General features: G+C 44.0%; 1 protein-coding gene across 3 annotated transcripts in view; it reads left to right on the top strand.

The window, feature by feature from the left end:
• Window positions 1-23,177, top strand: part of bend7 (BEN domain containing 7) — a 71,753-nt gene that overhangs the window by 25,346 nt on the left and 23,230 nt on the right. For 2 of the 3 annotated variants that reach the window (XM_059987425.1, XM_059987424.1), the window contains exons 3-5: window positions 9,873-10,214; window positions 13,084-13,200; window positions 18,257-18,546. In XM_059987425.1, the coding sequence (XP_059843408.1) occupies window positions 9,873-10,214; window positions 13,084-13,200; window positions 18,257-18,546 (749 nt within the window). The remainder of the gene's footprint in view (window positions 1-9,872; window positions 10,215-13,083; window positions 13,201-18,256; window positions 18,547-23,177) is intronic. The other variant, XM_059987426.1, reaches the window with a different exon arrangement.

A 23,177-nucleotide genomic window follows, 5' to 3' on the forward strand; every position in this document is an offset into this window, starting at 1 on the left:
GAATTGACATTTCCCTATCTAATCTATCAAGATGTTTGGGGTAAAATAAAAATTCCCTTGTAGACATTCTCCACTTGGCTGCAGTAGGTCACACATCAATTTATTTACACAAATTTTGTTTATCTTCCCTCAAACCTTCCTCAGTGATGCCCTAATCCACACATCAGATCCTGCACACTTACAATTTTTTACAGACAGCGTAGGGATTAATTTTATTCACTACATTACGTTTAGTACCCACTTTATTAGGTTTCATTACCCACTCAGTTTTCAAAGATGGCACCGCGTATGGGGCCCATGTTGCACATTCCGTTCCAAATCTACAGTATACTACTAATTTCTACAATTTTCTTAGCATTTTCTGCTCAAATAGCTAATAGTTACATCAGGTACGATAGACTGACCCTTCTGAACATCGGAAAGACGGCATTTACCCTCTGTGTGCCACCTTTCCTACACTGGGATCCCCTGCTCGTGTGATCCATGGGACACTCATCTCTTACACTGCCACCACCTCGAAAGAAGCGCTGGTGGTGAGGGAGAAGGTCCAGTGTCCTGGTGAGACAGCGTGCTAATCGGCCGCCACTCCCCAGCATACTCCTGGCTAATGTTCAATCCCTGGACAACAAGCTGTGCGAGCTGACAGCCAGAATCTCCGATCAGTGGGAGACGAAGGAATGCAACATTTTGAGCTTCGTGGAGACCTGGCTGACGGAGGAGATACCGGATCATGCCATCGAGCCCCCTGGTTTCTCCCTGTTCTGGACAGACAGGTTAAAGAACTCTCTGGGAAGAGTAAAGGAGGAGGGATATGCTTCATGGTCAGCAATGCTTGGTGCAACCCCCAGAATGTGCATGCACTCAAATTCTTTTGTTACCCAGACCTGGAATACCTGGTGCTGCTCTGCGACCCTACTGGCTGCCTAGGGAGTACACGGCTGTTATCATCACAGTGGTGCACATTCCACCGCAGACTGATTCTGACCTGGCTCTCTTGGAACTGTATGAGGCCATTAACATGCTGGAGAGTGTACACCCAGAGGCTTCCTTCATCGTCACCAGTGACTTTAATCGAGCATAGCTGACAAAAGTCTCTCTGAATTTTTGCCAGCACATCCAGATGAGCACTCGCGGAGATAAGACATTTGACCACTGCTACACTCCCTTCCGCAAAGCTTACAAAGCTCTCCTTTGCCCAGCTTTTGGACGTACAGGCAGAAACTGAAACAGGAGGCGGCTATAGTTAAAATTGTACACTGTTGGTCCAACCAATCGGCTTCCATGCTGCAGGACTGCTTTGATCGCAGGATTCTGCAGAGAGTAGTGCGGACGCCCAACGCATTGATAGATGTGAACTTCCCATGGTTCAGGGCATTTACAAAGACAGGTGTGAGAAAAGGGCCTGAAGGATCATTGAGGACCTGAGTCACCCCAACCACAAACTATTCCAGCTGCCACCATCCCGGAAACGGTACTGCAGAATAAATGCCAGGATCAACAGGCTCCAGGACAGCTTCTTCCACCAGGTCATCAGATTGATTAACTCACACTGATTTGAGTGTATTTCTGTGTTACATTGAATGTCATATTTATTACAAATTATTATAAATTACTGTGATTGCACATTTAGACAGAAACATAACGTAAATATTTTTACTCCTCATGTATGTGAAGGATATAAGAAATAAAGTCAATTCAGTTCCTGTTATCTAAAGAAGCACTGAGTATATGTTCATGGTCTTGTGCTGCCGTGGCCTAGCCACTTCAAGGTTCGACATCTCGTACGTTCAGAAATGCTCTTCTGCACACCACTGTTGTAACGCATTGTTATTTGTCTTCAATGCCTTCTATGCTTGCATTGACTGTCAAAACATGGAGAAATCATCACGGACTCCCACACACCCTGATAAACCTGTGATTTCGGTTTCTGAGGCCAGTGTGCGAGCAGCCTTCAGGAGGGCGAACCCAGGAAAAGCATCGGGTCCAGATGGGATACCTGCCAAGAACTTAAATCCTGTGCTGATCAACTGGCTGGAGTGTTCACTGAGATCTTTAACCTGTCGCTTTGGTGGTCTGAGTTACCCACTTGGTTCAAGCATGCTTTGCTTATACCTGTGTCTAAGAAGAGCATGATAACCTAACTCAATTACCATCATCATCGCAGCCCAATATGGAAATACCAATACCCTTGAACGGGAAATGCTACAGCAAGTAGTGGATACAACACGGTCCATCACAGGTAAAGCCCTCTCCACCACTGAGCGTTGTCGCAGGGAAAAGGCATCCATCATCAGGGGCATCTGCCATCCAGAACATGCTATTTTCTCACTGCTGCCATCAGGGAGAAGGTACAAGAGCCTCAGGACCCACACCACCAGGTTCAGGAACAGTTATTACTCATCAACCATCAGGCTCTTGAACCAAAGGGGATAACTTCACATGCCCCATCACTGAAATGTTCCCACAACCTATAGGCTCACTTTCAAGGACTGTTCGTCTCAATAATCATCGCTTTATTATTTATTTATTTGTTTTTATTTTATTTGGTGGTGGTGGATACAGCCCAGTCCATCATAGACAGCCTTCCCCACCACTGAGCAGTTTAACAAGGAGTGCTGCCATATTGTCCATCATCAGGGACGCCCCCACTATCTAGTTCATGCTGTCTTCTTGCTGCTGCCAATGGGCAGGATGCATAGGACCCTTGGGTCCTATACCACCCGGTAGAGGAGCAGTTATTACTCTACAACCATCAGGCTTCTGAACCAGCGTAGATAACCTCAATCACCTCATTGTTGAACTGTTCCCACAACCAATGGACTCGCTTTCAAAGGCTCTTCGTGTGCTTGATATTTATTATTATTATTATTATTTTCTTTTGTTTTTGTAGCTTGTTGTCTTTCGCATATTGGTTGTTTATCCTTCCAGTTGGGTGTGGTCTTTTATTGATTCTATTGTGTTTATTGAATTTACTCTGTATGCCCATAAGAAATTGAATCTTAGGATTGTATATGGTGTCATATATGTACTTTGATAATAAATTTACTTTGAACTTTTTAAAAAGTGTTTTTCCCTCCTTCCTTTCCTCCCATAGCAAGATAGAAAAGCAAACTAGATCACTTTCAATTGTGGAGCAGACTTATCCTGTCTCTTGCCTTAGTTGTTGCAATCAGCCATATTGTGCACAGTGAAGGAATCATCGTCAAAGATCATCTTTATTTACCATACACATTTATAAGCATTAGAGATTTGCTTTGGTGCATTGGTCAGGGTGGGACATGAAAAAAAAAGTCAACAATTATAAAGAATAAAGAATTATATGTCAAGTCAAGTCACTTCTATTGTCATTTTGACCATAACCGCTGGTACAGTACATAGTAAAAATGAGAACATTTTTCAGGACCATGGTGTTACATGACACAGTACAAAAACTAGACTAAACTACATTTTTAAAAAAACAACACTAAGAAAGCTAAACTAGACTACAGACCTACACAGGACTCTGTAAAGTGCACAAAACAGTGCAGGCATTACAGTAAATAATAAACAGGACAATAGGGCAAGGTGTCAGTCCAGGCTCTGGGTATTGAGGAGTCTGATAGCTTAGGGGAAGAAACTGTTACATAGTCTGGTTGTGAGAGCACGAATGCTTCGGAGCCTTTTCCCAGACAGCAGGAGGGAGAAGAGATTGTATGGGGTCCTTCATAATGCTCTTTCCTTTGCGGATGCAGCGTGTAGTGTAAATGTATGTGATGGCCGTAAGAGAGACCCCAATGATCTTCTCAGCTGACCTCACTATCCACTGCAGGGTCTTGCGATCCGAGATGGTGCAATTTTCGAACCAGGCAGTGATGCAGCTGCTCGGGATGCTCTCAGTACAACCCCTGTAGAATGTGATGAGGATGGGAGATGGACTTCCCTCAGTCTTCGCAGAAAGTAGAGACGCTGCTGAGCTTTCTTTGCTATGGAGCTGGTGCTGAGGGACCAGGTGAGATTCTCCGCCAGGTGAACACCAAGAAATTTGATGCTCTTAACAATCTCTACCGAGGAGCCGTCGATGTTCAGCGGGGAGTGGTTGCTCCATGCCTTCCTGAAGTCAACGGCCATCTCTTTTGTTTTGTTCACATTCAGAGACAGATTGTTGGCTCTGCACCAGTCCGTTAGCCGCTGCACCTCCTCTCTGTAAGCTGACTTGTCCTTTGCTGATGAGACCCACCACGGTTGTGTCATCGGCGAACTTGATGATGTGGTTCGAGCTGTGTGTTGCAGCACAGTCGTGGGTCAGCAGAGTGAACAGCAGTGGACTGAGCACACAGCCCTGGGGAGCCCCCGTGCTCAGTGTGATGGTGTTGGAGATGCTGCTCCTGATCCGAACTGACTGAGGTCTCCCAGTCAGGAAGTCTAGGATCCAGTTACAGATGGAGGTGTTCAGTAGGCTCAGCTTACCAATCAGTTTCTGAGGGATGGTTGTGTTGAATGCTGAACTGAAGTCTATGAACAGCATCCAAACGTATGTGTCTTTTTTGTCCAGGTGGGTTAGGACCAGGTGGAGGGTGATGGCAATCTGTTGAGCATTTGGGATGGTACACAAACTGCAGGGGGTCCAGTGAGGGGGGCAGCAAGGTCTTGATATGCCTCTCGAAACACTTCGTGATGATGGATATGAGTGCAACGGGATGGTAGTCATTTAGGCAGGACGCTGAAGACTTCTTTAGCACGGGGACGATGGTGGAGGCCTTGAAGCACGTTGGACGGTGGTGCTGTTCAGGGAGATGTTGAAGATGTCAGTGAGAACATCTGCTAGCTGGTCTGCACATCCTCTGAGCACTTGACCAGGGATGTTGTCTGGTCCAGCAGCCTTCCGTGGGTTGACCCTGCACAGGGTTCTTCTCACATCGGCCATGGTGAGACACAACACCTGGTCATTTGTAGGAGGGGTGGACTTCCTCGCCGCCATGTCATTTTCTGCCTCAAAATGGGTGTAGAAGTTATTCAGTGCATCTGGGAGGGAGGCATCACCTGCACAGTCAGGTGATGTTGTCCTGTAATTGGTGATGTCCTGGATGCCCTTCCACATGCGCCGTGTGTCGCCGCTGTCCTGGAAGTAACTGTGGATTCACTGGGCGTGTGCATTTTGCCCCTCTAATGGCTCGGGACAATTTGGCCCTTGCTGTTAGGGCTGCCTTGTCGTCTGCTCTGAAGGCGGAGTCGCAGGACCTCAGCTTTGCACGCACCTCCGCCGTCATCCATGGCTTCTGGTTAGCATGTATAGTGATGGTCTTGGACAGAGAGTAACATTATCAATGCACTTGCTGATGTAGCTGGTCACTGATGCTGTGTACTCTAAGCTGGTAGAGTTGCCATCGGTTGCAGCCTCCCTGAACATGTGCCAGTGTGTTCAAAGCAGTCTTGAAGAGCAGAGATGATTCCTGCTGGCCAGGTTTTCACCTGCTTCTGAACTGGTCTGGTGCGCCTGACCAGCGGTCTGTATGCTGGGATTAGCATAACAGAGATGTGGTCTGAGTAACCGAGGTGGGCCAGGGCTCTGCCTGGTACACGTCGGGGATGTTTGTATAAGCAAGGTCCAATGCGTTCTCCCCTCTCGTTGCAAAGTCCACATACTGATGGAATTTAGGGAGCACTGACTTAAGGTTCGCGTGGTTAAAATCACCGGCGACAATAAACAGTCCATCAAGGTGTGCGTTCTGCAGTTCGCTAATAGCCCCGTACAGTTCACAGAGCACCTCATTAGCATTAGCGCTGGGGGGAATGTAGACATCAAATATAAGATCAGAGGTGAATTATATATTATGTATATTATAAATTACATATAAAATAAAGTTTGAGATTAAATCATTAAGTAAAGAATAAAATGTGCTTAAATATATAAATACCAGTATGTATTTACAATGGAAACAGCATTATAAAAAGTGTTTGCAGTGCAGTGAGGGGGGGTAATAGATAGAGGGGGTTGGGGGCTAGCTAGAGTGATTGACCAGATTAACTGCCTGGGGGAAGAATTTTTTAAGATAGGATGAAGTTTTTGTTTTAATAGCCTTATAGCGCTTTCTGGACAAGAGCATTTGGAAAAGGCAGTTTGTAGGTTGGGACTGCAATTATTTTCCCTTATAATTTTATAACTTTGTCTCTTAAACACAAGTCATTCTGCAGATGCTAGAAACCCAGGGCAACATACAAAAATGCTGGAGGGATTCAGCAGGTCAAGCAGCATCAATTGAAATGGATAACAGTTGATGTTTCAGGTCTGATGAAGGTTCAACAAGACGTTAAGCCTTGGCTTCTGTGCTTATTTTGAACTCTCTGATACCCAGTGCTGCAGATACCCAGTTCCTGAGTACTGTAAGCTCAAGGTGAGATTGATTAAGAAATGAAATAGAGTGAAGTTGAGGTCTAGTGTCAGTAGTGAGTTCATTCTCTCTTCTCCCCTCTCCCATCGGGTAGAAGATTCAAAAATCTGAAAGTTTGTATCACCAGGCTCAATAACGGTTTGTATCCCATTGTAGTCAGACTCTTGAATGGACCTCTTGTACAATAGGGGGGACCTTTTACCTCACGACCTACTCTACCATGGCATTGCACCTTATTGTCTGCCTGCAGCTGCACATTCTGTAACTGTAACACTTTATTCTGCATTCTGTTATTGTTTTCCCTTGTCCTACCTCAATGCACTGTGAAATGAACTGATTTGTATGAGCGGTGTACAACATGAAGTTTTTTCTGTCAATATAAGTGATTATATCAAACCAATTTACTGATTCACTCCACTCCTTACCTTTATCTTCTTCCACAATGGTCTTTCTTATGGGCAGATATTCCCACAGTGTATTCCACATTTTCCACACTTGGATTATTGTCTTCTGTTCTGGCTACAACATTATCGGAAGGATGTGGAAGCTTTAGAAATGATGCAGAGGAGATTTACCAGGATACTGCCTGGATTAGAGACCATGTCTTATGAACAAAAGTTGGGGGAACTCGGGCTTTTCTGTTTGGAGTGAAAGAGGATGAGAGGTGACTTGGTAGATGTGTACAAGATGATAAGAGGCATATAATAAGAGGTGTACAGGATATGAAGTGGATAACCAGCACATTTTTCCCAGGGGGAGGAATGGCTAATACGAGGGGGCATAATTTTAGGGCATGGGGGGGGGGTAATTTTTTTCATATGTACCTGGAGTGCTTTCGCTGGACGATGAAGAATGCTGTAACACCAGTGTATATTTCAGCAAATTATTTCTCTTGGCATAATATTCACCTTTGCATTCAAGCACACAATCCATGCTTCGATGCATACAAAATGCTGGAGGAACTCAACAGGTCAGGCAAGGTCTATGGAGAGGAAAAAGCAGTTGTCATTTCAGGTAATAACCTTCTGGTAACCACCCCCTCCTAATTTTTATTTTCCCCCCATTCTGGTGGCCCTTTCACCCCTCCTTTTTTTTCTTGTCCTCATGACCTGCCTATCACCACCTCCTGATTCACTGTCCTCTCCTTTCATGTTCCTTCTTCAGCCCTGTCATGCTTCCACCTACCACCTCCCAGCTTCTCACATCATCGACCCCCTCCCCCACCCACCCACCTTTCCCCCTCACTTGATCTCACCTATCACTTGCTACCTTGTACTTCTCCGCCTCCTCCCACCTTCTTATTCAGGCTTCTTTCCCCTTCCCTTTCAGTCCCAATGAAGGGTCTCAGCCCGAAATGTCAACTGTTCATTTCCCTCCATAGATGCTGCTGAGTTCCTCCAGCATTTGGTATTGGTATTGTACCAAGATACAATGTCTTACATACCGTTCCTACAGATCAGATCATGGAGCTGGAATAAGGTAAAACAGTAACAATGCAGAATAAAGTGTAAAAGCTACTGAATATGTGAAGTACAAGTAAATGATAAAGTGCAGGATTATAGTGAGGATGTTTGTGAGACCAAGACACCATCTTATCGTACAAGAGATCAAGAGTCTGATAACAGTGGGACAGAAGCTATCCTTGAGCCTGGTGGTGTATAGCTTCGTGCTTTTGTATCTTCTGCCTGGTGGAAGGGGGGAGAAGAGAGAATATCTGAGCTGGGTGGGGTCTTCAAGTCAATTGGAGTACATTTATTATCAAAGAATGTATAAATTATACAACCTTGAGATTTGCTTGCTCACGGGTAGCCACAAAGCAAGAAATCCGAAAGAACCCAATTAGAGAAAAAAAGAATAAACCAAAAGTGAGAAAGAAAAAAAATTAATGATCATACAAACAATTGAAGCGAACATCAGCATTCCGAACCAAAACTGAGTCCTCAGATCTGAACCCCGGATCAGCCCAGAGTAGGCCCAAAGCCTCGCTTACCAGTTCATCATCATAGTAGGCATAGAGCACCATAGTTGGGGCAGTTTTCATAGCCTTGGCACCCTTAGAGATGACCATTGTGGAGAACAAGCAAAATCAGCTCTCGCCTCGGATCCCGACACCCTGACTTTTCAGTGTATCTAGGCAGGCATTTTAAATTGACCCAACAATGGAGAGCAAAAGGCTCCAGCGTACTGGATTGAAGATTGCGGAAATAGAGTGAAATCGGTTCTCGCCTCAGGTCTGGGCTGGTGTTTAAATTGTCTAAACAGCAAATCTTACCTCTCATTAGGACCCAGTTGCAGTGAAAGGCTCCAGGCCGAGACCAGTGACTCACTGTGGGCCCAGAATTTGTCACACAACTTGAAGCTGCTCTCAAGCTCTTCAAATCAGCTCGGCACCCAGTGAGATCCAACTGTGCACCGAAGCCAATTAACACTCGCAAGATCTTCTCTGCTGGGACCCAACTTCTCCCTTTGGTGCACAGAGCAATCTAACCTCGCTCCCAGGCCAATTGAATGCCCACTAAATCTTCTCTGCCTGGGCCTGACTTCTCCCTTTGATGCCTAGAGCAATCCAGCCTCGCTCCCAGGCCAGCTGTATAGGCATTAGAACTCCATTTGCAACGATTCTGCAACACACCATCTCGTCTTACCATCACTCACCCCTTCACTGTTTATAGGGATAACTTAACACAATTTACCTAAAAAAAAAAGGTGTTTTTATGATGCTGGCTGCTTTACTGTGGCAGCAAGAAGTATAGGTAGAGTACAGAGAGGAGAGGAATGCACTGAGGTATGAGCTGTTGTGGACACTTGCAGAGGTGTTGCCATACCAAGGGGTGATGCATCTAGGTGGGATGTTTTCCATGATGATCAGTACAAATCGGCAAGAGTCAATAGGGACATGCTAAATTTCTCTAGCCTCCTGAGGAAGCAGATGTGTTGGTGAGCTGTTTTAGGCTATGCTGTCAAAGTGCTGGACCAAATTTCAAAGTCAATTTGTTATCAACGTACATATATGTCATCATATGCAACCTGAGATTCATTTTCATCTGGGCATATGCAATAAATCTATAGAATAATAGTCATAACAGAATCAATGAATGACCGCCCAACTTGTGCATTCAACCAGAGTGCAGAAGACAACAAACTGTGCAAATACAAAAAGAAAGAAATCATAGTAAACAAATAAACAAAATATGTCTAGAACATGAGATGGAGAGTCCTTGAAAGTGAGTCCGTTAGTTGTGGGAATATTTCCATAAAAAAGCAAGTGAAGTTGAGTGAAGCTTGGTTCAAGAGCCTGTTGGTTGAGGAGTAATAACTGTTCCTGAACCTGTTGGTGTGAGTCCTGAGGCTTCTGTACTAAGTGATGTTCACACCTAAGAACTTGTAACTCTCAACCCTCTCGACCTCAGCACTGTTTGTGTGAGTTGCTCTGGATCTGTAGCTTTTGCAGTCTCTCTTATGTAGCCCTGCTTTAAAGCCATTTCCTTTTTGACTGTCTGCCAGATAACATATGCCAGGGCCTGAAGAAGCAAGTTTCTGGGATGCGGCGCTTACTGGACAACAGAGTGAACTGTGTGAGGATCCATCAGCCCTTGATGCAGAGCAGAGGAAAGGAGAAGCGGGAACCAGAGGCTCGTGAGTTAACGTGGCTCCAACGCAGCACAGGTCTGCACAATGCCCATCGTGATGAACCACATTCGTCCCAGAGTGTTGTCTGGAAGGATATCCAGGTTCAGCCACATGACACTTTTGTTTCGGGGGGATACAGTGGGGAAGGCAGCCGGTCATCCAAACCAATCATCGATGCAAGTACTGAAAGAATTCAAGGCATCTTGGAAAGCAACGGTGCATAATTTTTAAAATTTGAACATACCTGAACTTGTAGTAATTATTTCTTGTTGAATTAAAGTGCTGATGTTAGCTAATTAAAGAAATGGGAATACCGATGATGGGTTTAAGAGCAGAAAAACATTAGCTATGTTGCTGTTACATACTACTGCTGCTGCAACAGTTTGCTCTCCATATTGTACTGCCCTGACTTGGGTATCATGTAGACAGCTTGGGTGAAACATCCATGGTCGACCCCGACCAATGAAGGGCCTCAAAAAGTTCTGTGACCTTTAAGCTTAAATTCTCATGTGACATCACTTTACCCTCTTAATATTTTTGTAAAATAACTCGATAATTTCTGTGTTGAAACATTGTAATAACAATCTGTAATGTTATAAAATACAGTACAGTTGGCAATTTTCCAAATGCATTCATTTTCAGAGTTACAGAAAATGAATGCTACTGGTCCATGCTAACCCGAGTGCCCATCTAAGCTAGTCCTACTTCCCATGTAAAATCGGAAGACATAGCAACAGAATTGTGCCATTTGGCCCATCAAGACTGCTCCACTGTTCAATTATGGCTGATTTATTAGCCCTCTCAAACCCATTCTCCTGCCTTCTCCCTGTAACTTTGACACCCTTACTAATCAAGACCCTATCAACCTCTTTGTTAAGTATACCCAATGACTTGGCCTCCATGACTGTCTGTGGCAATAAATTTCATAGATTCACCACCCTCCAGCAGAAGAAATTCTCCTCATTTCCATTCTAAAGGGATGACCTTGTATACTGAGGCTGTGCCTTAGGTCCTAGACTCCCCCACTATAGGAAACATCCTCTCCACATTCACTGTATCTAGGCCTTTAAATATTTGATAGGTTTCAATGAGATTCTTCCCTTATCTCTTCTAGTCTCCAGTGAGTATAGGGTCAGAGCTATCAGACACTCCTCGTGTTAACCCTTTCATTCCCTGGATTATTTTCATGAACCTCCTCTGGATCCTCTCCAAAGCTAGCATACCCTTCCTTAGATAAGGCACCCAAAACTATTTCACATACTCCAAGTGCGGTCTGCCCAATGCCTTGTCAAGCCTCAGCATCACATCCTTGCTTTTATATTTTGGTCATCTCGAAATGAATGCAATCATTGTATTTGTCTTCCTTACCACCAACTCAACCTGTGAATTAACTTTTTAAGTAATCTTGTAGAAGGACTCTCAAGTCCCTTCTGTACCTCTGATTTCTGAATTTGTTCCCCATTTAGAAAATAGTCTACATCTTTATCCCTTCTACTAAAGTGTGTGACCATGTACCTCCCTATACTGTATTCCACCTACCACTTCTTTGTCCTTCTGCAGGCTAACCTATATACGTAACCAAATTTAATTTAAATGTTGCTAACGTACCTGCCTCAACCACTTCCTCTGGCAGCTCGTTCCATGAATGCACCACCCTCTAAGTGAAGAAGTTACCACTCAAGTCCCTTTTAAACTTTCCCCCTCTCACCAGTGTCCTCCAGTTTCTGGTTTCCTGTCCTGGGGAAGAAAAGCATTCACCCTACCTATACCCCTCATCATTTTATGCACCCCTCAATCTTTAACGGTCCAAGAAATAAAGTCCTCACCTGGCCAACCTTACCCTATTACTCAGGCCCTCGAGTTCTGGCAACATCCTTGTAGGCGGTTTTCACTGTTTGGTGCAAGAGGTTCTGCAGATCCTAGAAATCCAGAGTAACTCTCACAAAATGCTGGAGGAACTCAGCAGGTCAGGCAACATCTATGGAGAGGAATAAACAGTTGCTGTTTTGGGTTGAGACACTTCATCGGAGGGTGGTGGGAGAGGAAGGAGTGCAAGCTGGCTGCTGATGAGTAAGGGGGAAGGTCGGTGGTGGGAGAGGAAGGGGGGCTTGTGAAATAAGAAGCTGGGTGGAAAATGTAAAGGGCTGAAGTAGAAGGTGTGACGTATGGCCAAGTGGTTAGGGAGTTCGACTAGCGATCTGAAGGTCATGAGTTCGAGCCCAGCTGAGAAAGCGTGTGTCCTTGAGCAAGGCACTTAACTACACAATGTACCTAGTCTACCAGTTCTAGTCTACCCAGCTGAAAAATGGGTACCAGCAAAAAAAATGCTGGGGTCAACCTCACGATAGACTGGGTGGGGGGAGGGAGTACTCTCGTACTCTCAGTCGCTTCAAGCCACGGAAACCAGCATAAGCACTGGCCTGATGAGCCACGAAGGATTCTGTAGAAGTAGAAGGATTCTGATAGAGGAGAGTGGACCATGGGAGAAAGGAAAGGAGGAGGGTCACCAGAGAGAGGTAAAGAGAAGAGAAGGGGTAAGTGGGGAGCCAGATGGGGAATGGTAAAAGAGTGGAGGAGACTGGGGGAGAAATTGCCAGAATCTAGAGAAAGTCTTTTTTTCCCAGGGTTGAAATGACTAATACCAGAGGGCATGCATTTAAAGTAAAAGGGGGTAATTTCAAAGGAGACGTGAGGGGCAAGAGTTTTACACAATGGCAGGTGCCTGGAGTGGTGGTAGAGACGTTAGGAGATTTTAAGAGATGTTTAGATAGGCACATGAATGTGAGGGAAATGGCAGGATATGGATATTATATAGGAGGAGGGATTAGTTGAGCTGGCCATTTGATTAGCGATATAATTGGCTAGGCACAACTTTGTGGGACGAAGGGTCTGTTCCTGTGTTGTACTGTTCTACACTCTGTATTCTAAATTGACGTTCATGCTGTCAGGTTGGAGGCTGCCCAGACAGAATATGAGGTGTTGCTTCTCCACCCTGAGAGTGGCTGTTAAATGTCGGTTATTTTGCCACCTGTGCAGTGTTTCAGGAAACAGAACTAACAGTAGAATGTCTGCTCATTTTCTATAGGGGAGATGCCTTATTCTGCAATGGGGTCTAACTGTTGTATGTGCAATTGTCAGCCAACATTGCTAGCAATACTACAGGAACTCCGGACGCTGCGAGAGCTGATGCAAGCACAAGCAGGTAAGGACTGACGTTGTTGTAAAAAAAAAAAATGTGGACGTGTTTTAAATATGAAGTACAACATAACATGTAATGGCTCATCAGGAGAACCTCCTGATGACCAGCCATTTCAATTTTACACTCAGTAGCCACTTTATTAGGTATAGGAGGTACCTAACAAAGTGGCCACTGAATGTATGTTCCAGGTCTTCTGCTGCTGTAGCTGATCCACTTCAAGGTTGGACATGTTGTGCATTCAGTGGTGCTCTTCTGCACACCACTGTTGTAATGTGTGGTTATTTGAGTTACTGTCGCTTTCCTGTCAGCTTGAACCAATCTGGCCTATCTCCTCTGAGCTCTCTAATTAACCAGGTGTTTTCGCCCCCAGAACTGCTGCCCATTGGATGTTTTTTGTTTATAGACAATAGACAATAGACAATAGGTGCAGAAGTAGACCATTCGGCCCCTCGAGTCTGCACCGCCATTCTGAGATCATGGCTGATCATTCACTATCAATACCCAGTCCCTGCCTTGTCCCCATATCCCTTGATTCCCCTATCCATCAGATATCTATCCAGCTCCTTCTTGAAAGCATCCAGAGAATTGGCCTCCACCGTCTTCCGAGGCAGTGCATTCCACACCTCCACAACTCTCTGGGAGAGGAAGCTCTTCCTCAACTCTGTTTTAAATAACTGACCTCTTATTCTCAATCCATGCCCTCTGGTACTGGACTCTCCCAACATCTGGAACATATTTCCTGCCTCAATCCTATCAAATCCTTTAATTATCTTAAACGTTTCAATCAGATCCCCTCTCAATCTCCTCAATTCCAGCGTGTACAAGCCCAATCTCTCCAATCTCTCTGCGTAAGACAGCCCTGCCATCCCAGGAATCAACCTAGTGGATCTACGCTGCACTTCCTCAATTGCCAGAATGTCCTTCCTTAAACCTGGAGACCAAAACTGTACACAATATTCCAGATGTGGTCTCACCAGGGCCCTGTACAAATGCAAAAGAACATCCTTGCTCTTGTATTCAATTCCCCTTGTAACAAAGGCCAACATTCCATTTGCCCTCTTCACTGCCTGTTGCACTTGCTCATTCACCTTCATTGACTGGTGAACTAGGACTCCTAGGTCTCTTTGCATTTCTCCCTTACCTAACTCGACACTGTTCAGACAATACTCTGCCCTCTTGTTCCAGCTTCCAAAGTGGATAACTTCACATTTATTCCAAAGTGGATAACTTCACATTTATAGTATCATTCTCAGTTAACTCTAGCGAATGTTATGTATGAAAATCCCAGGATATCAGTGTATCTGTGTCACTTGGATCACATTTCTTCCCCATTCTAATATTTGATCTGAACAACAACTGAACCACTTGACCATGTCTGCTTGCTTTTATGTATAGAGTTGCTGCCACATGATTGGCTGTTTAGATACTGTATTTGCATTAATATGTATGTGTACAGGCGTAGTTAATAAAGTGGCCACTGAGTGTACTTGCCACACAACAACATGTCTGTCCATGTTTCCAATGCTGACTAAGGCTGGATGCAGCTTAGAGGAGCATCTCTTCATTCCATCTTGATAGTCTCCAACCTGACGGCGTGAACATTGAATTCTCTAACTTACAGTAACCATTCCTTCTCTGTTCCTGCCCCCCACCTTTTTTGACCTACCACTTCCCCTCTACCTCCTCCCTCCCCACCTCTTACCTCTCTCTCGCTCACTCTCACTCTCTCATCACATTCAGCCCTTTGTCATTGCTAGCTGCCACCTCACAGCTTCTACCCTCCTCACCTGGATCCACCTATTCACCATCCACTGGCTAAAGAAATTGTTTTTCATCTGTTGTAAATGTAAAGCAAGTAGAGCGGGGGGGGTTTACCCATGATGGACTAGGATGTATTTACATAACATCCCTTTTGCTTATTTCCATACCCCATTGCAAAGACTCTGTTATCTTTTGAACTCTACAATGATGGTGCTAGCAGACTTCCATAATTGTCAAGTTCTAAACTTTTATATCTCACGGGTTGGCAGTGAGAGACACAGGAAGGACCTCTGTGAGTTGCTTCCCCCACCACATCAAAGAAATGTTGCAGTTTATATTTTTCCCACTGTTACAAAACGAAAATTGTCATTGCAATTTTAGTGACCATGTAACAGCTTTTTATCAAACTTGTTTCTTGTTTGCTAATGCAGTGACTGTAACCGCAACAAACTTTCTTGCTGCACAGTCTTTCCATTGTTGCTTGGATTTTAGTATTGGTACTGGTTTATTATTGTCCCATCTACTGAGACACTGAAACGTTTTTTCACATGCCATCCATACAGATCATGTCAGATATCGAGGCAGTAGAAAGAAAAATGAATGCAGAATAGAGTGTCACAGAGAAAGTGAAGTGCAGGTAGACAAAGTACAAGGGCCACATTGAGGTAGATTGGGAAGATCAATAGATTAGTGCAGGAGTCCCCAACCTGGGGTCCTTCCCTAAATGTTATTGGTCCTTGGCATAAAAAAAAGGTGGGAACGACAGGTGTACGACTGGTCGGTTCAAGTGCCTGGTAACAGTGGGATGTCCGTGAACCTGGTGGTATGTACTCTCAGCTTTTTGTATCGTCTTCTTAGTTAGAAGGGGAGAAATGAGAATCTCCAGGGTGGGTGGGGGTCTTTGATTATATTAACTTTATTCCTGAGGCGGCAGGAAGTGTAAAGCAGAGTTAATGAACGAGAGGCTAGTTTTTGTGATGGATTGGGCTCTGTTTGCAGTCGTAGGCAGAGCACAGAGTTTGGATACGTCTGGATAGGATGCTTTCCGTGGTACATCTGTAAAAACTGGTGAGGGTCGTCTGGGATATGCAGAATTTTCATAGCCTTCTGAGGAAGCAGAGTCACTGTTGTGTTTTCTTGGCTGTGCCAGACCAGGGCAAATCGTTGGTAGCAGGAACATGAAATGATGTCAGCTGTAATGTTGAGCCTCTGAGTCATGCTTGTGGATTCAAATTCCCTTCCTTTTGAGATTTAAGAACAAAATTCTAGGTTGACACTCCAGCACCATTCTGAGGGAGCCTTTCCACCTTCTAGCTATCCTCCTTCCCCTCCACCCACCTTTTTATTCTGGCATCTTTCCCTTTCCTTTCTTGCCCTGAAGAAGGGTCTTGGCCTGAAACATCGAATGTTCATTCATTTCCATAGATGCTGCTTGACCTGCTGAGTTCCTCCAGTATTTTGTGCGTGTTGCTTAAGATGAGGATTGACTTTGTTTGTCACATATACATCAAAACATTGAAACTGGCAATGAAATGTGTTGTTTGTGTCAATGACCAAGGATGTGCTGGGGGCAGCCTGCAAGTGTCGCCTTTCTTCTGGCGATCAACAGATCATCTGTGTAATAGGGACAAAATAAAGGGACGTTTATCAGCTAGGACAACAGGATGAACCCTCTTGTTCTTCAAAGCAGCACCGTAGAATTTTCTCCATCTACCCAAAGGACCATATAGAGTCCTGATTATCTAACGGTTGGCCCCTACACCAATGCAACACGTCATGTAGCAGTCAAGCAGTAAGGAACTTGTGCTTTCTCCCTGTGACCATGCAGGTTTCTTCTGGGTGTTCCGCTTTCCTCCGGCATTCCAAACACGTGTGGGTTAGGGTTGGTGAGTTGTGGGCATGCTGTGTTGGCACCAGAAGCATGACATTGTTTGCGGGCAGCCCTCTAAACATCTGTGGACTGTGTTGGTCATTGATGCAAATAACACATTTAATTTGTATATTCTGATGTACATGTGACTCATAAAGCTTTAGTAGTCATTTTCAAGATAGATTTAATGGAAGTTTATAATGAGATTTGAAATTTTTAACAGAAACTTTGGGCAACTTTTTTCTTACACAGAGGGTGGTGAGTGTTGTGTACTTAATATGTCAGTTAAATTTGAGTAATCTTGTAAACATATTTGATTAAGCATTCTTGTTCATTTCAATAATTTATTATGGGTTATATGTATAAATATGTGAATTGCATATGTCATCATGCTACCACGTGATATGTGCGCACCAGCTTAAAATGAACTCAAAGTTAGACACGCATTCCCGGTTTCCCACGTCTTCCCACAAATTAGTTTAATGTTTTGAAATTACAATTCAGAACAGTGAGTGTGTGGAGGAAGCTGCCAGAGGAAATGGTTGAAGCAGATACAAAAACAACTTTTAAAAAGCACCTGGAGCATTATAGGGATAGGAAAAGGTTCAGTAGGTGATGGACCAAATCCTGACGAATGGGACTAGCTCAGATGGGGAGTTGTGGTTAGCCAGGACCAGTTGGGCTGAATAGCCTGTTTCCATGCTGTTGAGTGGTTCACTTCAAGGCACTTTAGAAGTAAACTCCTTTTACCATTTCTTGCAACATCTTTTACAAAATCAGAAGATCCCAAACTGCTTTATCACTAATTGCCTTGTCTCTATTGCGATGCAGAAAATGCAAATTTATGCAAATGAGCACATAAGCAGTGACTTAACAACCGTAAGAGTCATGTTAGATGATGGTAAAATGTTCACCAGGATGGCAGGAAGAAGCCCTCTGCACAAAAGCAAACTCATGTTGTCTTTAAACATTCACCCATGATGCCAATGACTGATCCATTTCCCTCTCAGCCCCAATCTCTTGCCTTCTCCCCACAGCCCTTCATGCCCTGACTAATCAAGAATCTGTCAACCTCTGCTTTAAATGCAACACTTTATTCTGCATTCTGTTATTGTTTTACCTTGTTCTACCTCAATGCACTTTGTAATTTATTGATCTGTATGAACAGTATTCAAGATACCGGTAAGCTTTTCACTATCTGTATGCGCCAGAGCATGGTGACACTAGCAGACTGACCCCTGCACATCCTTGGACTCTGTTGGTCATTGATGCATTTGATGTATTTCTTTGTATGTTTTGATGTGTATGTGTTAAATAAAGCTATTTTAAGGCATTAAAGTAATCTTTGGTACATTTCTAATTCCAGAACAAAATGTTTATAAACACAGCAAATGTCAGAATCTTGCACCTGTGTTATTATTTCCACAGGTCCTCAGAATGCTGTTCATATGACATCTACCCACACAAATCCATTCCGATCAACTTTGCTACGGAATAAAATCATTAAAAAAAGACTGATCCACAGGCTGCGGCCTGTTCCGGCTCAGCCCAGTCGGAAGTTTCACAGTCAGAATGTCAACGTGCCACAGGCAGAGAAGAACCACACATTGTCCACGGAGAGGTTGAACACAGACATGAACCCAAGACATGTCCCACCAGGCCGGGGAGAGAGCTGTATTCCAGAAATGGAAAGCATGCACAACAGTGATCTTTTAGAGGTAGGTGAAAGTATTTTAAACTCCCACTCTCTGTACCATGTAGAACAGAGCTTCATTTTCCCCAGGAGAAGCTCTATAAGGCATTGGTCAGACCATATTTGGAGTATTGTGAGCAGTTTTGGATGCCTTAAGTAAGAAAGTATGTGCTGGATTTGGAGAGGGTCCAGAGGATATTCATGAGAATAAACATTGAAATAAAAAGGTTAAAATATGAGGAGCATTTTGATGGTTCTGGGCCTGTAGTCACTGGAGTTTTGAAAAATTGGGGGAATCTCATTAAAACCAGTCGAATATTGAAAGGCCTAGATAAAGTGGACATGTAGAGGGTGTTGCAGATAGTGGGGTAGTCTAGGACTCAGGGATCACAAGCTCAGAATGGAAATGAGGAAGAATTTCTATAGCCAGAGGGTGGTGAATCTGTGGAATTCAATGCCACAGATGGCTGTGAATTCCACATCATTGGGAAAATTTATAGCAGAGCCACAAACACAAGAAAATTTGCAGATGCTGGAAATCCAAGCAACATGTACAAAATGCTGGAGGAACTCAGTAGACTAGGCAGTGATGCACCATCAATAACTGTCTGAGACGTGAGGCGAGATGTTGGCTTTTATTGACTGGAAGGAAGAACAAGCAGCAATTGACCACCATGCTACATCCTGGAGACTGAGAGGCAGGGCTTAGGCCCCAATCGCCTTTATACCGGGGTCTGTGGGAGGAGCCACAGTCAGTGGGAGGAGCCAAAGGAGCAATCAGCCGGGGGGGGGGGGGGGGCGTGTCCAGACAGGTATATGTAGTTCACCACAGGTAGCATCTATGGAAAAGAGTAAACAATCGATATCAGAACCTGGTGAAGGGTTTCGGCCCAAAACGTTAACTGTTTTTTCTTTTCCATAGATGCTGCCTGGCCTCCTGAGTTCCTCCTGCATTTTTTGTGTGTGTTATTTAAAGCAGAGGGTTATTGGTTGCTGGTTAGTATGTGTGACAAAGGTTGTGGAGAGAAGATAGAGTGGGTTTGAGAGGGAAAATAAATCAGCAATAATGGAATGGCAGAGCAGACTTAATGGGCTGAATGGCCTAATTCTGCTCTTGTGTCTTATGGAAAAACCTTCGTCCTACCCACCTTTTTGCAATCTCCTCGGATTGCAACCCGCTGTGATTTCTGTGCTCCCCCTATTTTGGCATAGAACATTGTAGCATCGTATTGGCCCTTCGGTTCATGATGACATGCTGACCTTTTAACCTACTCTGACCCTTCTCTCATACATAGCCCTCCATTTTTCTATCATCCATTTTGTCTATCAAAATGTCTCTTAAGTGCCCCTAATGTATCTGTGTCTACCACCACCCATTACAGGGCATCCAACGCACGCACCCAGCATTCTCTGTGTTTTAAAAAAAGACTCATATCTCCCCTATACTTTCAACTATTATTAGCCATTTCCACCTCAGGAATAAGTCTCTGGCTAGCCAATCATTCTATGTCTTTTGCCATCTTGTACACCTCTCATTCTCCTCTGCTCAATCAAAAATAAATGAATTAAAACCAAAAATAGTTAGTGCAAAGAGATCCTAGTGTTGCTAAACTGTATTGAGTAAGAGTAACACACACAAACTGCTGGAGGAACTCAGAAGGTCAGGTAACTCAGAAGGTCATCTGTGGAAATGAATAAGCAGTTGATGTTTTGGGCAAACATTCAAGATTGCCAGTATCTGCAGAATCTGTTGTGTTTAGCATCAGATAAGCAGTATTCACAAGAAAAATTATAAATTATGCACAATTTTTACAAGAAAGAATGCAATTTAGACATTAAAACAAGTCAAAATATCCAAAGTGGTCCTAGTGGTGGTAAACCAGTGTTGAGGGTAGTGCCAGTTGGTTCAAGAACCAAATGGTTAAAGGGAAGCAGCTGTTCTTGAATCTGGTGGTGTGGGACTGAGGGCTTCTGTCCCTCCTGCCCGATGGGAGTTGTGAGAAGATGGTATAGTGAGGATGTTTGATGATAGATGTTGCCTCTTGTAGACAGTCCTGATTGTGGCGAAGGATGTGCCAGTGGTGTATTAGATTGAGCCCATCTGCAGCTTTTTGAGTTCCTGTGCATTCAAATTGCCATTACCAGACCTTGATACAACGAGTCGGGATTTTTTCAAAATAAAATGTTATTGATGTTTGATGGCATGCAATGGAGCCATCCATTGGTCAGGGTTGACTATGGATATTGCGTCCTATCTGTCTACGTGATACGCAAGCTAGAGTAGAATGGTATGGAAAGCAAGCTGCTACTCTTGTATTGGACTCCCTCTCTCCACATAGCCAATGAATGTAAAGGAATGGCAGAGACTGATACAATTCGAAACCAGTGGCAACACAGAGTTGTCTATCAGTATTGAACTCAACGTTCAGGGCTGCCTTAGGGAGTCCAGCTCTGAATTTTTCCTCTAGGTTTAATCCCGAAATCTTCCCCAAGAGTGGGTATGGCTGCAAGGCAACAGAGGTGTGAGATCAGAGTTTTCCTTCTCCAAGATGAGCTACCAACCGCAGCTGACATGTGCCATCTGCCTTAACCTCCTAAGAAAGGAAAGACACTGGCACACTTTTCTTGTGATTGCATCTACGTGCTAGGCCCAAGGACAACTCATCCAATGTGTTCGCACCCAGGAATCTAAAACTGACCGTTTGACTGAGCTGTGTCTGCACTTATCCTGGTGGTCAGTACTTACAGACTGCAGGTAAAACTTGTATTCTATACCTTCCCAAAATTAATTCATTAATTATTCTGCAGTTCAGTGAAGCCATGGCTCAACTGCCTCTCCATTCCCTCCACCAACAGTTCCTCCATGTATCAGAAAATCCCTCTCCGATCTGAAAGCATCCACTGTCTTTTGAGGGAGAGAATTTCATCTGACTACTCCCTTACAGTGAAGAAATGTTTCAGATCGTCTCTCCTGAATGATCTGAGTTAGACACTGACCACATCTGAGAACATTTTTGCATTCAGTATGTAATGATCTTCCCAAAACTACCCACCAATTTATCCTCAGATAATAGGTCTGTACAACCTCAACAGGATTTTTAAAGCATGCTTGCACCTTGAGGAGTTAATAAATTATGCAAGTAATTCCTGATGAGATTCTCGAGCTGATTAAATACGATCGTGCAACGTTATCCGTATATCCGAATAAGAACAGTGTCTATGCAATATGTAATTAAATGCAATGCAGTTTGCTTTGAATTTTTCCCACTATAATTAATTCAAATACCTGTTTTGCACTTCAAAAGATGCCTATTTATTACTTCGCATTGTAAATTTGTAATTAATCTCCTGGGAGCAAGAATGAAGAATCTGTGGGCACACTGTGTAATATAAATACAGACAGAACTGCAATCTTCTCCAGCTCCAAACCAAAAGCAGAGGGTTGTACACTCAGCCAGCTGCATCATTGACTCTAGCCTTCCCACTATCCAGGATATCTTTAAAAGGTGATACCTCAAGAAGGCAGCATTCATCATTAAGAATCCCCATCACCCAGGATGTGCTTTCTTCTCTTTGCCATCAGAGAGGGGGTACAGGAGCCTGAAAACGCACACCCAGTATTTTAGAAACAGTTTTCCCCCTATCCCATAGAATTCTGAATGATCCATGAACATCTCCTCACTTTTTGCTTTCTTTTTACACTACTTATTTATGTTTTTTTATTTTTCTCATTGTAACTTATAGTAATTTTTGATGTGTTGCACTATACTGCTGCCTCAAAACAACAAGCTTCACAGCATAAGTCAGTGATAATAAACCTGATTCTGATTCTGAGAAGCCCAACTCTCAGGAACAAATTACCCTTCAACTGTCAGGCTTCTGATCTGGCGTGGATAACTTTATTCAGCTCATCTCTGAATGAACAGATTCCACCATCTGTGGACTCATTCTTAAGGATTCTACATTTTCTCAGTGTTTATTTCTGAGTGGAAGGGTGGAGATTTTTTTTTGTGTGTGTACCATACTCTGCCAGAGCCTCGGCGACCACTTATTTTGGTTGTCTTGGAGGAAAGATTCTGTGAGTGGTCCCCCACATCCTTTTTTTTACAAGGCAGAGTTGCGAGCTCGACACTCAACCCGGATGAAAAGCATGTCCGGGAACAGCCCGACTAGATTCGAACTCGGGAACTTTCACTCCGGAGTCCGGCGCGTATATCACTGTGCCACCAGCCAGCGATACATCTCACCAAAGGAGGTATAAGGTGCTCCTTCCCTCTGCTAGTCTGCAGGTCACCCTCAGTCAAGGTTTAGCACCCCCCCCCCCCCCGATCAGGGTCACAAGAAGCCATGGGAGCAGGTGGTGGACGGTCATATGAGCAGCTAATGCATATCACAAGTCTTGATCATGCGACCATTGATGCCAGGCAGACAGTCTCTCAAGAGTATTGATGATGGCTGGGGTCACCTGTCTTATAAAGGCACTGCCCAAAAGAAGGCAATGGCAAAACTACTTCTGCAGAAAAAGTCTGTTAAGAACAATCATGGTTATGGGACCATGATACCCATGTCATACAACATGGGACAGAATTATGATGTTATTTATTTATTTACAGTATTTGTTTATTTGCAGTTTGTCTTTTGCAAATTGGTTGGTTG

This window comes from Hypanus sabinus, chromosome 13 (genome assembly GCF_030144855.1).
Source record: "Hypanus sabinus isolate sHypSab1 chromosome 13, sHypSab1.hap1, whole genome shotgun sequence".
In the NCBI taxonomy this organism is placed as follows: Eukaryota; Metazoa; Chordata; class Chondrichthyes; order Myliobatiformes; family Dasyatidae; genus Hypanus; species Hypanus sabinus.